General features: G+C 37.2%; 3 protein-coding genes across 6 annotated transcripts; all 3 read right to left on the reverse strand.

Annotated features, from left to right (window-relative positions):
• Nucleotides 1–1,280: 1,280 nt before the first annotated feature.
• Nucleotides 1,281–2,531, reverse strand: LOC106310937. 3 transcript variants are annotated; one of them, XM_013748167.1, is made up of 4 exons: nt 2,315–2,531; nt 2,010–2,238; nt 1,880–1,917; nt 1,281–1,816 (listed from the first exon to the last, which is right to left on the reverse strand). In XM_013748167.1, the coding sequence occupies exons 1-4, from the start codon at nt 2,516–2,518 to the stop codon at nt 1,379–1,381; spliced, it is 909 nt and encodes a 302-aa protein (XP_013603621.1). In that variant the 5' UTR covers nt 2,519–2,531; the 3' UTR covers nt 1,281–1,378. The 3 variants fall into 3 exon arrangements, with proteins under 3 accessions (XP_013603621.1, XP_013603620.1, XP_013603619.1); XM_013748166.1 differs by having other exon boundaries at nt 1,281–1,911; XM_013748165.1 differs by having other exon boundaries at nt 1,281–1,917.
• A 1,060-nt stretch (nt 2,532–3,591) lies between these two features.
• Nucleotides 3,592–6,621, reverse strand: LOC106309986 (protein SON-like). The gene is made up of 5 exons (XM_013747170.1): nt 6,559–6,621; nt 5,924–6,099; nt 5,544–5,818; nt 4,751–5,455; nt 3,592–4,638 (listed from the first exon to the last, which is right to left on the reverse strand). The coding sequence occupies exons 2-5, from the start codon at nt 6,054–6,056 to the stop codon at nt 3,838–3,840; spliced, it is 1,914 nt and encodes a 637-aa protein (XP_013602624.1). The 5' UTR covers nt 6,057–6,099; nt 6,559–6,621; the 3' UTR covers nt 3,592–3,837.
• A 2,535-nt stretch (nt 6,622–9,156) lies between these two features.
• On the reverse strand, nt 9,157–11,571 carry LOC106307334. 2 transcript variants are annotated; one of them, XM_013744261.1, is made up of 7 exons: nt 11,406–11,571; nt 11,094–11,320; nt 10,891–11,013; nt 10,681–10,803; nt 10,461–10,589; nt 10,158–10,382; nt 9,157–10,024 (listed from the first exon to the last, which is right to left on the reverse strand). In XM_013744261.1, the coding sequence occupies exons 1-7, from the start codon at nt 11,449–11,451 to the stop codon at nt 9,305–9,307; spliced, it is 1,593 nt and encodes a 530-aa protein (XP_013599715.1). In that variant the 5' UTR covers nt 11,452–11,571; the 3' UTR covers nt 9,157–9,304. The 2 variants fall into 2 exon arrangements, with proteins under 2 accessions (XP_013599715.1, XP_013599714.1); XM_013744260.1 differs by having other exon boundaries at nt 10,158–10,388.
• Nucleotides 11,572–12,521: the final 950 nt, after the last annotated feature.

Here is a 12,521-nt window from a genome sequence, read left to right on the forward strand (position 1 = left end):
ATAAATAATAATTTATTATGCTGGTTTTAAATTAATAAGATATAAACTAATAAGCATTCATAAGAAGATTATGCCCGCATGTGCGGACAAAACACCTAGTTTTATTTTATTTTGAAAAAAAATAACAAGTGAACCTCGTAGATCTCCTCTTCTTCTTTTTGATACTTTGTTCTCCATTTTTCAAAAACATTTTTTCTCTTTTCTTTTTGTGCTACAAACATTTTTCTTTTTCTAGTTTCATCTTTATTCTCCTTCTCATTGAGAGGTTTGTTAATTTTTCACCCATCCCTTTAAGTGTAATTCAATTTCGTAAAAGGTGATTTAGTTTTTCTTCTTCGTGATTTCACCCAGCATATGTTTACATTCTTCTTTTTTGAAGAAACATATATGTTTACGTTCTCCATTTGAGATCTTATAAATGATATTGTTTTTGTTTAATTTTTAGAGGACTTTAGTGAAGCCCTTTCCTATTTTAGGCTAGTTACTTCTCTTAGGAGATCCTGACTTCTTTTGGTCTCTTTAACAATTTGTTTATCCATGTTCCTATGCTGAAAGATCTGCTCTCCTTTTCAAATTCTTCTAGTGTATCCACTTAGAGACACTGTCAAAACTTGATTCAAATATCAGATTCAATCGATGCATACACTCTAATGTTTCATGACAAACATTAATTTGGGAATGAGACAAAGAGTTAACGTGAAACAATGGTTTTGGAATATAATTCTAGCAATTAAGAGATAAAGCTCTTGATCGTAATCTTTTGGTTGGTTGCTTTAGCTCGTGCTCGGTGAATATATAAAAAGAATCGTAGATTCAGTTCCAAAGATATCCCGGATTTCTACTTTTAGTCCTCCGTACTTCAATGATGATAACTCACTACGACATAATGTGTTAGGCATTGTGCTCTCTGTTCTTGAACAAATGAAGGATGATAACTTATGTTTCAAGTTTCAAATTATTCTGAAATATTAATCCATAATAAACATACGCTTTCTTTAGCTTTTAAAAATTTGCACGAGAAATTAAAAATAAAACATATTGATATATATATGTCTATTTGAATTTATCTCACATATATTATCTTAAACATATATAATTATAATATTATTTATCATTATTAATTTCAGATTTATATTTTAATTACTGAAATTCTAATCTGGTTAAAAATGTCTTTTCAAATTTAATAATGTGTAGTTTTCAAAACATTAAAATAAAGTATAATTTTCAAATTTGATACTATTAATAGAGTATTTTCCAAATTATCCCAAAAAATTATCAGAAGCAATAAACAACTTATTTTAGTTACTAGTAAAATCTAACCGACAAGCTCCATAAAAACCAAGAAAGGAAAGAGACAATGAAATCAAATCATATAATATTAATTATGCTGATTGCAATACAAGAGCGGGAGGGAGGCAAGATAGTCGGCATTGTCCTCCTCCCATTGCTGAATCCGGGCATCCACCAACTCTCCTGTTGCACGAGACTGCTCCTCCGCTGCGTTCTCCGCTTCCACCGAGATTCGCCGCACTTGCTCCCTCAGCTCGACAAACCCCTCTACATCCTCCCCCCTTATCATCCGCCTCTTGTTCTGGCCTTCTTGGAAGATAAGATAGGTCTCGAGGGCTTTGTCGGCTGTAGTCTTCGCTTCTTTGTAGGTTTCTTGGATGGCAAGGTAGGTCTCTTGGGCCTTGTCGGCTGTAGTCTGCGCTTCTTTGTAGGTTTCTTGCATGGCAAGGTAGGACTCTTGGGCCTTGTCGCCTGTAGTTTTCGCTTCTTTGTAGGTTTCTTGCATGGCAAGGTAGGACTCTTGGGCCTTGTCGCCTGTAGTTTTCGCTTCTTTGTAGGTTTCTTGCATGGCAAGGTAGGACTCTTGGGCCTTCACCTTCTCCACTTCCTTGTGCACATCACCTTCATCTTAAGTTAATCAGAGACGGCATACATTAGCATATACGAAATTAAAAACAATAGTAGGTTTTGTCACGTGTATATTAGTAACATATAATCACCGGTGAAAATCGGAGTCTCAACATTGCGAGATTGAGGAGGAGGTAGTACGGCTTGATGAGATCTAAGGAAGTAGTCAGCGATGTAGATGGAATGGATCACAAGGGAGAGGGAAAGGGTGAGACGCCAAAGGAAGGTGAGCTCAAAGCCTCCAACCAACAGTTTGGAATACTCGAGGCCTAAGTAAAACGTGGTGCGGTCCAATAGAAATAACCAGAATCCACCAATACCCTAATCAAACAGATCAACATGTTAACTGTGCCACAACAAGTGATACAAAAAATAGAGAATATATATATGAACTTACAGAGGGTCCAACGGAAGAGAGATTAGGGTTGAAGAATAAGAAGAAGGGTAAAGCCAAAAGAGTAGTGGAGAGAATGAGAGGGACGATGAGGCCACAGACGTATGTGGGAAATACGAAAACCAGAAAGAGAAACAAACGCTCTATCCAGAACAAACCATTTACTTCTCTTCTCCACTCCTCCCTTTCTCCATCGACCCTATTCATCTTCCTCCTAATATCTTCCTATTTCTTTGTTTCTTTTTGTTTATGAAGTATCTATATATCTATATATTAAGAATCAAAGTTCCAAGATTTTTTTTTTTTTTAAATCCTACCTAACCTAATTGCTATAAAGTTGGATACAAGATCAGATTCGCGGCTTTGATTAGATTTTTTTAATAATAAATTTTGATAAAATAACACCTTCTCGTCTAATTTTTCCCTTTTTCATTTATACATTGAGTTTTTATAAGATTTTTTTTTCCTTTTCATTAAACCGTGCATATAGGCATAATTTTTATAATTATTTATTAATATATGTATTATAAATTTAAAAGCAATCATGATAAGTTATTGGCTATGTTCTCAAAAATTTTTAAACCGAATATCAATTTATTTATTTATATAAGATAAATTTTTATCAAAATATATATATTTGTTATTGCGTTAATTTTTTTTTGGAAATTCTCAGAAATTATAAATATTTGAAAATTACTTTTACACAAAAGATTTTGACATCACTGAATATTTCCTTTTCGATTATACAAAATTCAATTTTTACTTGATTAATATGTAATTATGCATTTTTTGCTTCTTACTTTTTTAAAAAAATGTATATTTTTCCCAATAAAAACACAATATATAGAGTAATGATCTTTTTATTTATAATATACATATTTATTTTTAGGTCAATTTGTATTATATGAATTCAAAATAATTATCTAATCTAATAAATAAATCTAAAAATTCATTACGAGTATCATATCGTGGATGATAAATAAATATGATAGATAACTTTTGAAATCACTGTATCATTTTCAATTATACAAAATTCATTACTTGATTAAAATATGTAACTACATATCTTTAGCTTTTAAAATGTTATGATTGAACATATTCTTTTTGGATAACAACACAATATATAAAAATTATTTTATTTTTTAAAATATATATTTTATTATTTTAGCTTCATTATATTAATTTATAATCAATTATCTAATCAAATCAATAAATCTAATAATTTATTAAAGGAATCATTCCACGAATATATTTTTCGTTTAATTAAGGCATTATGGTTTTATTAGTTTTTCTGCGTTTCATTTATCTCATAAGCTGTTGAAAAGAGATAAATATACATAGAGCAGGACGTGTAGAAAACAGATAATCACATATACACAGTACACTCTAACCAAAAGCCAAAAACAGATAATCACAAATGCTTATTTTGCGGCTAGCTAGGCTTTGTCTTGTCACTCACACGCGATGAACAAAAAGAATGATCGGATGCATACGCAACGCCAAATGAACAAGAAGTAATTGTTTGGTCACAAGAGAACATATTTACCCTGAAACTTGTCCACCTTGGAACTCAGAAGCGCCAAGCTCTTGTCAAGACGCGCTCGTCTCATACCAAGACTACCCAACTTCCCAGCCATCTCCGTCGTTCTCTCCCTCCACTCCTTCAACTTCTTCTCCTTCTCCTTCAGCTCCTTCCCCTCTCTCTCCATTTCTTGTCTCACAAGCAACACTTCCCCTTCCCACAACTCTCTCTCCACTCTGCTCCTCTCGTGTTGGTCGTAGTGCTTAACCGCCTCGACTATTTCCTCCAGGACGGGCGTGAGCCAACCTGCCTTGATTTTCACCGACTCAACGTCTCTAACAATCGCTAGCATTTCCACCACGCGGGACTCCTTGAGATGCCTCAAGGGCGTCGTCTGGAGTTCGAAAACAACGGAGGCAAGCATCTCGAGGTAGTAGGATCGCGCGGCAAGCGAATGAAGTTTAGTACCGGATGCAATATCGCCGTGCTTGTCGAGGATTTGGTAAAGAGTGGCCGAGACGCTCGCTCGGACTTTGTAGTCTCCCACAGAAACAATAGAGTCAGATACAATGGACTGGATCTCGTCATTCTTCTTAGTTATTATTATTCCTTTCATGCGGGAGATTTCTGAGAGACTGAAGCTCTGCGATTCATCTGGGAGCTCTGGCGGCTCCTTGTCTTGCTTATCGTCGTGATCATCATCATCCACAAATGAAAATTTATCATCATCTGAGCTAGCCGACTCATCAAGTTGATCAAAACGTTCTTCCTGTTTGGTAGGAGTTTCATATCCCTTGCGACTAGGCTGAGGTAAGAATTAGCAAAAATATGAATATATGATTATTGGCTTCGGCTCCGAACCTCCTGATATTAAAAAAAAAAATGAAGATGTGAAGGTAGAGGGTAGAGAGCAGTACCGTAATGGGTGGCCTTTCTTGAGGTGACAAAATAAGTTCTGGATAGAGTAGAACTGATTCATCATCGTTCTCCGATTCAGCTTTGCTCCCAAGATAAATGTGGGCTTGAGGTGACCTTTGACCCATCTCAAACGACCTTTGTTGGTTTTGTGAGATCGTCTCTCTGTGACGAGGTGATCTTCCTCTATAGACTGCAGTCTTTGGCCTACTTTCATGTGTTCTTGGCCTTGTTTCTACGGTCCTGGTCTGGTGTTCCGGTGTCCTAGGCCTAGTTTCAGCACTGTCAAGAGATCTGTGGGATATGGGCTGAGTTTGTGGAACCCTAGTACTGGGTTCCGGCGTCTTGGACCGCATTTTTGGTGTCCCTGAGGATGGTTCAAAGTAGGTAGGTTGAGGCTCTGGGGTCTTGGACCTTGGCCCGGGGGATCTTGCCATGAACTCAGTCGACCTTCCCCTGTGTTGTGCAGTCTGCTGCCTAGTTTCTGGTGTTTGGGGCCTCCTTCCTATTGCAGAAGACTCATGTATGGGCGTCTTTGGCCTAGTTTCTAGGGAAATTGGATCCGCCTGGTGCGCCCACGGCCTAGTATCAGAGACGCGTTGGGGTGTACGGGGCCTATGCTGAGGCGTCCTAAGAGGGTGTTCAGGCGTCTTAGGACGAATTCCAAAAGGCCTTGGAGAGTACATATCATCATCCTCACCACCACGCTGATCAGTCCGAAAACAAACTTACATATATGAGTGAGAGTCTCAAAGAGAGTGCTTAGCTTTTCTTGATAAGAAGAATGGCCCTTACCTTTCTTGCAAAATAGTCTCCTCCTGAGTATCCAGCCAGAGTAGGAGACATGGGGAGCGAGTCCACACTGGTTGCAGCCTCGTTCTTGAGTTGGGATGGGAGTCCATGTAGCGGGGAAAGGCGGCTGAAGAAGTTATTATTGGTGTGTTCAGTGGAAGATGGACTGTTTGACTCAACCTTCTTTTTGGCGGCGAAGAAGCTGGGCAGAGGCGATCTGCTTCCACGAGCGGGGCTGCCTGTAGGAGTCTCCCTACTTGGAGTTCTCTTACCAAACCCTTGACAAAAATAAAACAAAGTCTCATCAGAAAGTCTTGATGGCAACTTTGACCCAGTCAATAAACAGAATACGTAAAGAAAGAAAGAAAAACAGTTTTGCATACCAAAGATCTTCTTCTCCTTCTTGTAGACATTATCCACCGAGTTTAATTTATCTAAACAAATAGCAGTACACTCATGGAAAGGATTGCCTGCGTTGGAGCAACCTTGAATTACTTTCCCAGATACCAATTCCATCTCACAACAACTCAGGAAGTTCTCTTTAAGTTAAAAAAGGATCCTGTCATACAATAACCAAAAAAAGGAAAAAAAAAAAAAACTGGTCAGATCCACCATATAAACAAAAGAGACCCACCAAAGCATATCATACAAAGAACGGAGTCAACGCTTTTGATATAGTGCAAAGTACAGAAAATGATTGATGGATTTCTTCTTCCTCTTAATTATGTTTCTAAAAAGACAGGATTGACAATCCATCTTCCATGAGTTGGTTTAATTAGCACACATATTTGAGTCAAACATGAGACAACACTAATCAGATCGACTGTTATGTTGATCAATTTCAAAATATCACCATCCTATTATATATATTTTTTTTTCCAACAACGAAGTTAATTTAAAAGGTTTTGGTGTAAGATCCAACTACCAGATTAATCTGCAAATAAATGGCATGCAAACGTTTGTAGTATGTATAGAAAGAGGGGTCAAGTCAACAGAGACATGGATGGGAATGGGATACCTTGTGAAAGATTGAAGATGCCCGTTGAAGAAGAAATGAAATGAAATGATTTTAATTTTTAAGTTATCTTTAGAGAGAGAATGAAGCAAGCAAGCTGGTATGTATTTTATATATAGGCCTCTAACACATCTTCGCTGACTTTGACCGCCGATAAAATATTATTAACAGTTTTAAGCTTAATCCAGACTTGGTCAATTCGCCATTTCTTTTAATAATTATATTTATTTCTTGTCAAAGTACAGTACGTCGTCGAAGGTCAGGGACGACTCGAGAAAGTCAATGCGTTCTGTTAAAATTTATATAACATCTAATCGTATAAAGTCGATCTGTTTAGAATTCATATAACCATTATTAGTCTTCTGTTTTTTTTTTTTGGCAAAAAAATTCTATTACTCAAACTTGAAGCGGAATAAAATAACTAACTTCGTGTAAGTCTTCTCTTATAACAAAGAAAAAAGAAAAGTAGATATTTGTCGAGGTAGATATATACGTATTGGATTCAGTCTGGCAAAAAGTTGGAGACATTTCGTCTTGCAATGGCCGCTGACTATGAAAACGTGTTTTTGTTTAAAATAATATCTGGAATTCAACCCCCACTTAAAAAAACCACATTAACTGCTCTCATGCAAAACAGAAGACACTACAATAATATAAAGAGACCGCTAGTCTCATACCAAGCAAAAGAAACTTCAGAACATTGGTTTGTGTTCTCTAACAAATTTCCCAAAATATGACCAAAGATATAACAAATTTTCTAATTACGTAAACACCACCTGTTTTTCTCTCTGTATATTATTTCTCAGTATTATATTTGCGTAATGCAGTTATTTTATATTAATGTTAAGATTTCGTACCTGTTTCAAGAATACATTGTCATGAGGTGAATCTCTCCCATTTAAGTCTTGATGTCAATATTTTTGTTTTCATGGATGGTAAATCAGAATGACTGAGGGGCACTCTACAGTGTTCTATGAATTTGCTCATACGTTAGGGCAGTGTATAAATATTGCTAAGGGCATCTCCAACTCCACTCTATATTTTACTCTATAATAAAAAAAAAATACTCCAATAATATTCTATTTTTTACTTTATAATAGAGTAAAAAATAAGTTTATTCTATATATAGAGTAAGTTGTTGTTTTTTTGTTCATCACTCTAAAATATAGTACCAGTGGAGTATATCACAACTCTACTACAGAGTTACTCTACAGAGTTACTCTAATTTAGAGTGAAAAACAAAGTGAACGGTCTAAGACCATCTCCAATAGTCCTCTATAATTTCCACTAAAATAGAGTAACTATTATAGAGTTGGTTTTGCTCCAATGGTTAATTCTATAATAGAGTGGAATATAGGGTAATGTTATTTTTTTACTCTATATTTGGAGTAGAAAAGCAACATTCATCTATATTTCACAATACCAACTCTATAATAGGGTTACTCTATTTTAGTAATAGAGTTACTCTATTTTAGTGAAAATTATAGAAGAAATTATAGAACACCATTGGAGATGCCCTAAAGGCATTTCCAACTTCACTTTATTTTTCACTTTAAAATAGAGTTTAGAGCATCTCCAATAGAATTCTATTTTTTCCTCTATAATTTACACTAAAATAGAGTAACTCTATTATAGTGTAACTTTGTTACTTTATAATAGAGTTATAATGAAATATAGAAGAATGTTACTTTTTCACTCCAAATATAGAGTAAAATATGATATTACTCTATATTTCACTCTATAATAGAGTAAAAGTCCAATACGGTGAAGCTACCAGGGTTCGAGTCCCATCCACTGGGGAATTAACATTTCGGCATTGCTAGGGACATGAGACCGACACGTGACAACACGTGACTAGTCTGGACCACTTCTGTGGGACCAGGATATCCCTGTATAATTCCAAAAAAAAATTATAATAATAGAGTAACTATATTATTGAGTGGTACCATTGGAGCAAAAGTTACACTATAATATAATTATTCTATTTTAGTGTAGATTATAGAGGAAAAAATAGAGTCTCATTGGAGACGGTCTTAGAGTTAAAATACTCCAAATGATATTCTGTTTTTCACTTTATTTTTCTATCTCATTCTAAAATAGAATACCGTTGGAGTATATCACAACTCTATTATAGAGTGAAAAATATGATGAACCATTGGAGATGTTTCAAGTCACTTTGATCAGAGGAAAACAAGCTTTGGAAAACTCAGCAATAGCGGCTTGTCTCTCGGTCTCAACTCCGCCAATTAAGTATCTAGGGATGTCACTCACGACCAAAATGATGTCGAAGTCGTCAGCCCCTTTTGGACAAGATCCAAATTGTTTCCTCAGATATCAAGAAAAGCTTCTTTAATGTCAGGTCGACTCTTATTGATAAAATCTGTAATCGCTAGTGTTACTAACTTATTATGGTCCTCTGCTTTTTGTTTATTCCAAGGTTTTTTTTTTCTAACTTTGGAGTAATATGTTGGTTTGATTTGGTTGGTCAACTTACTAACTTCTCTTTTTGAACATTGTTCAGGATCATGGTTTCTTCTCTTTGAAAATAGAGTGATTAAAGGTGAACCATTTTTTCCTTTCTTAATTTTACTCTTAACTCAATCAAACAATCATACCTTTATTTATTTATTTTACTAAGAAGCACTAGTACGATATAACAGAGTAGAATGCAACATAAAGTCTACCGTTTGTTGAACATGATCTAAAACATAGACGGTTTTGAATTTGAATATTCGAATTATAATATGATCTAGACCTCCACGAGGACAGCTTCACCGTCAAATTTATGGACCTTGCTCTGGAACAGCTCCATCTTCTTGGTCACCCACGAATCCTTCATCTCTATCTGCCCTAGCCTACCAGCCATCGCCGTCACCCTCTCCCTACACTCCTTCATTTCCTTCTCTCTCCTCTTCAGCTCATCTCTCAGCTTTTCCATCTCCACCTTCCCCTCCTTCATACCTCGACTGCACTCCTCTTTCTCCATCTTCGCCGCCTCGTACCCCCCGAAGCACTCCACCGCCTCCGCCAGCTCCTCCACGGCCGTTTTCAGCCACGACACGTCGATTCTGACCGAGTCCATGTCCTTCACCACCGCCGCGATCTCGGCCACGCGCGTCTTCGACAGATCTCTCAGCGCCGTCGACTTCAGCTCCGTCACGGCCGCGGCCAGGGACTCTAGGTAAAACGACCTTGTTGACGTGGATTGCAGCTTCGACGAGGCGGCTATGTCTCCGTGTTTGTCCATGATAGCCCCGAGCGTGGCGGACACGCAATGCCGCACCCTGTAGTTAGCGACCGAGACGTAGGCCTCCGACTGTGTCTCTTCCTCGTAGCTCTCGAGTCCGCGCATTTTGGTGATCTCCTGCATCGTGAAGCTCTCGGACTCGTCCGGCAGCTCTGGCGGCTCGAACTGCCTGTCTTGCTCGTAGGTTTCGGCCGTGGCCATCTGGTACTTGTAGTGAACCGGCTGCACATCATTATTGGGCTTTTAAGCATATTTTTATTACTTGTAGTGAACCGGTTCTAGTTTATTTGTTCAAAAAAAAAAACATATTTTTTATACTTTGTATTAGATAGATGTAGTAAAAAAAAAAACGCACCGTGCTACTCCCAGAGACTCCCCTGGAACGATGTCCAGTTGAAATCTCTGGAAAGAGGTAGGTGGCAGAATGGTTGTCTTCGTCGTCGTCGTCGCTGGATGAGTAAAATGGTGGTGGTGGATAGCGGCTTGTGGCCCCGTGAAAAGGACTCATGGGAGGGCTGCTACGCGGTGTGACATCTGCATCTGCCTCGTAATGATCTTTACCCTTGTTGTATCTCTCAGGCTGCAACTAATTAAGAAGAGCAAAAATCTGAGAATGAGTTTGGTTAACAAAGGCGTAAAGAGAGTTTGGTGCACCCACCGTTGCCCTTGTGTGCGGCGGGCTTCGGGATGGATGAAATGGGCTCGAAGGAGCGCTCCTCTGCGAAGTTAGATGGCCCTCTGCCTCATACCTTTCTCTACTGTAGTCTCTCCCTCGAAATTCTTGTTGCTAATACAAAGATAATATCTGGTTTTACATTTTTTTTTTGGTTTTGAATGACAAGAATGTAATAAACACACACAAGATTCAGGATGGGTACCGTGTTGTTGGGAGCTGGAGAGCGGCTTCTGGAGGGATGAAAGGGGCTCACATTGGCCTCTGTCTCATGCATTCTCTCGTGCAGCTCTCTGCTAAAGTCGGTAGACCTCCTACGGCGATCAGGCTGCAGTTATAGGCCAAACAACCAACAAACGTTTTGTTAAAATTGTTCCTCATCTTTGCTATGGATGAAGCAGAAATGAGTGAGTACCGTGCGAGTTCTGGCAGATCGAAAGGGGCTCAAGGAAGATTCACTCCTTGGGGTCACGTCCACATCAGGTTCATAAGAAATGGCCTCTGTTCTTTCTTTGCCATTCTCTCTAGGACGCTCGGGCTGGAGTTACAAAACTAAGGATCAAAACCATGAAAAGTGGAAGATAACTGAAATCACAAAGAGTCGAGAGTAGACAGTACCGTGCTATATCTGTAAACAGGAGGCCGGTGGTGGGAATTGGGGACGCGTTCAGAGGCTTGTTTTTGTTGTTTCCAGTGAGTAGTATGGTGATCAGAGATTGGGAATGCATACTCTGATTCCGATCTTTTTATGCCGTAATAAGACACAGGCGGAGATGACCGACCCTCGGTGGGATGAGGAGGACTCGAAGGATTGCTCTTGCTAGCACTTTTGTGACCGAACAATCCTGAAGACAGATAAGACATACACCACTTTAGTCTTGGTTGCCACTCATATAATCTAATCCGGTTAGAAGAAAAAAAAACACTAACCTGCTCTGTTGCCATACTTCTCTCTGTTTGAAATAAAGAAATCCATCCTCCGATTGTTATGAACAGCCGCCGCTTGATATCCACCAGACAGACAAGACAGAGAGTCCAACTACTCTATTTAGTAGTATAGAGATGGAAGAAATGACGTGGTGTGGTCTTGGTATTTTAATAACCTGACCATGACAACCCAACTCACACTGACTTTGTCAATTCTGGCAAGCTTTCCTTTTACTTGTTTTTATTTAAAAAAATTAGATAGATACTCACGCTATACATGAGTTATACGTTTATTTGGTTTACATTTCTTGTTTCACTATAATTTATGGTTGTGACAAAGTTATATGTGATTGTTTGTTGTTAATATAGAGTGAATTCACTTTAAATTTGCATATAAATTGTACATGTGATTTGCAAATATATGTTATCAGAGGATTTGAAAGAAAACTATTACTCTAGTATTTTTTTTTAAAAGCCTTATTCCTCTAGTATACTTGCAAATGGTGAAATGTTTGTAATCGACTTTGGGTTGCTTTAGGTTTCAGTGCATTTCACGTTTAACAATATTGCACAATTGACTAAAAATAAACTGAACCAATAAAGAAAAACTATTTTCTAAGTATAAGTTAATGTATACATATATTTAATGCAATATAAAATGATCAAATTTAATACAATATTTAACATATAACCATATAAGTTTAGTCAAGAAAATAGGTGACGATACGGAAAATGAAACAAATAATGCATTTAAATATAGTTTTTCAAAGACTGATCGGTGCTAATTTATTATTTTATACTGTGAACTCTACGTTTTAAATGTGTGGGTAGGTGAAACAATAAGAATGTATCTACGTATGGCTTTTTGTGAAGTTAAAATGGAGTAAAGTTATTTTAAGAGAATACTAGATTTTGACCCGCGCTTTCAAAGCGCGGGTTTATTTTTGTTTTTTTTTTCAATTGACAAATATTTAGTAAATGTCACATTTTCATATATTTGTATTTTATTTTATAAAAGACTTAAAAAATTTATCTTTATTTATCGTATTTCATTTTAAATGACTATTTATGTTAAAAAAATTAAACTTTATTTTTTTAATGAATTAAGTTGGTATAACT

The sequence above is a fragment of the Brassica oleracea genome, chromosome C8, assembly GCF_000695525.1.
Source record: "Brassica oleracea var. oleracea cultivar TO1000 chromosome C8, BOL, whole genome shotgun sequence".
Lineage (NCBI taxonomy): Eukaryota > Viridiplantae > Streptophyta > Magnoliopsida > Brassicales > Brassicaceae > Brassica > Brassica oleracea.

Bases quoted from the DNA above. Each gene is read 5' to 3' on its own strand.
- LOC106307334 (XM_013744260.1), bottom strand. From the start codon at position 11,451: ATGGATTTCTTTATTTCAAACAGAGAGAAGTATGGCAACAGAGCAG. The intron at 11,014-11,093 runs GTACTGTCTACT...TTGTAACTCCAG, and splicing joins CTGTTTACAGATATAGCACG to CCCGAGCGTCCTAGAGAGAA. The intron at 10,389-10,460 runs GTGGGTGCACCA...CTTCTTAATTAG, and splicing joins CGCCGCACACAAGGGCAACG to TTGCAGCCTGAGAGATACAA.
- LOC106309986 (XM_013747170.1), bottom strand. From the start codon at position 6,056: ATGGAATTGGTATCTGGGAAAGTAATTCAAGGTTGCTCCAACGCAGGC. The intron at 5,456-5,543 runs GTAAGGGCCATT...CGGACTGATCAG, and splicing joins GAGACTATTTTGCAAGAAAG to CGTGGTGGTGAGGATGATGA. The intron at 4,639-4,750 runs GTACTGCTCTCT...TTCTTACCTCAG, and splicing joins AAGAAAGGCCACCCATTACG to CCTAGTCGCAAGGGATATGA.
- LOC106310937 (XM_013748165.1), bottom strand. From the start codon at position 2,518: ATGAATAGGGTCGATGGAGAAAGGGAGGAGTGGAGAAGAGAAGTAAAT. The intron at 2,239-2,314 runs GTAAGTTCATAT...CTGTTTGATTAG, and splicing joins TCTCTTCCGTTGGACCCTCT to GGTATTGGTGGATTCTGGTT. The intron at 1,918-2,009 runs GTGATTATATGT...GATTAACTTAAG, and splicing joins TGAGACTCCGATTTTCACCG to ATGAAGGTGATGTGCACAAG.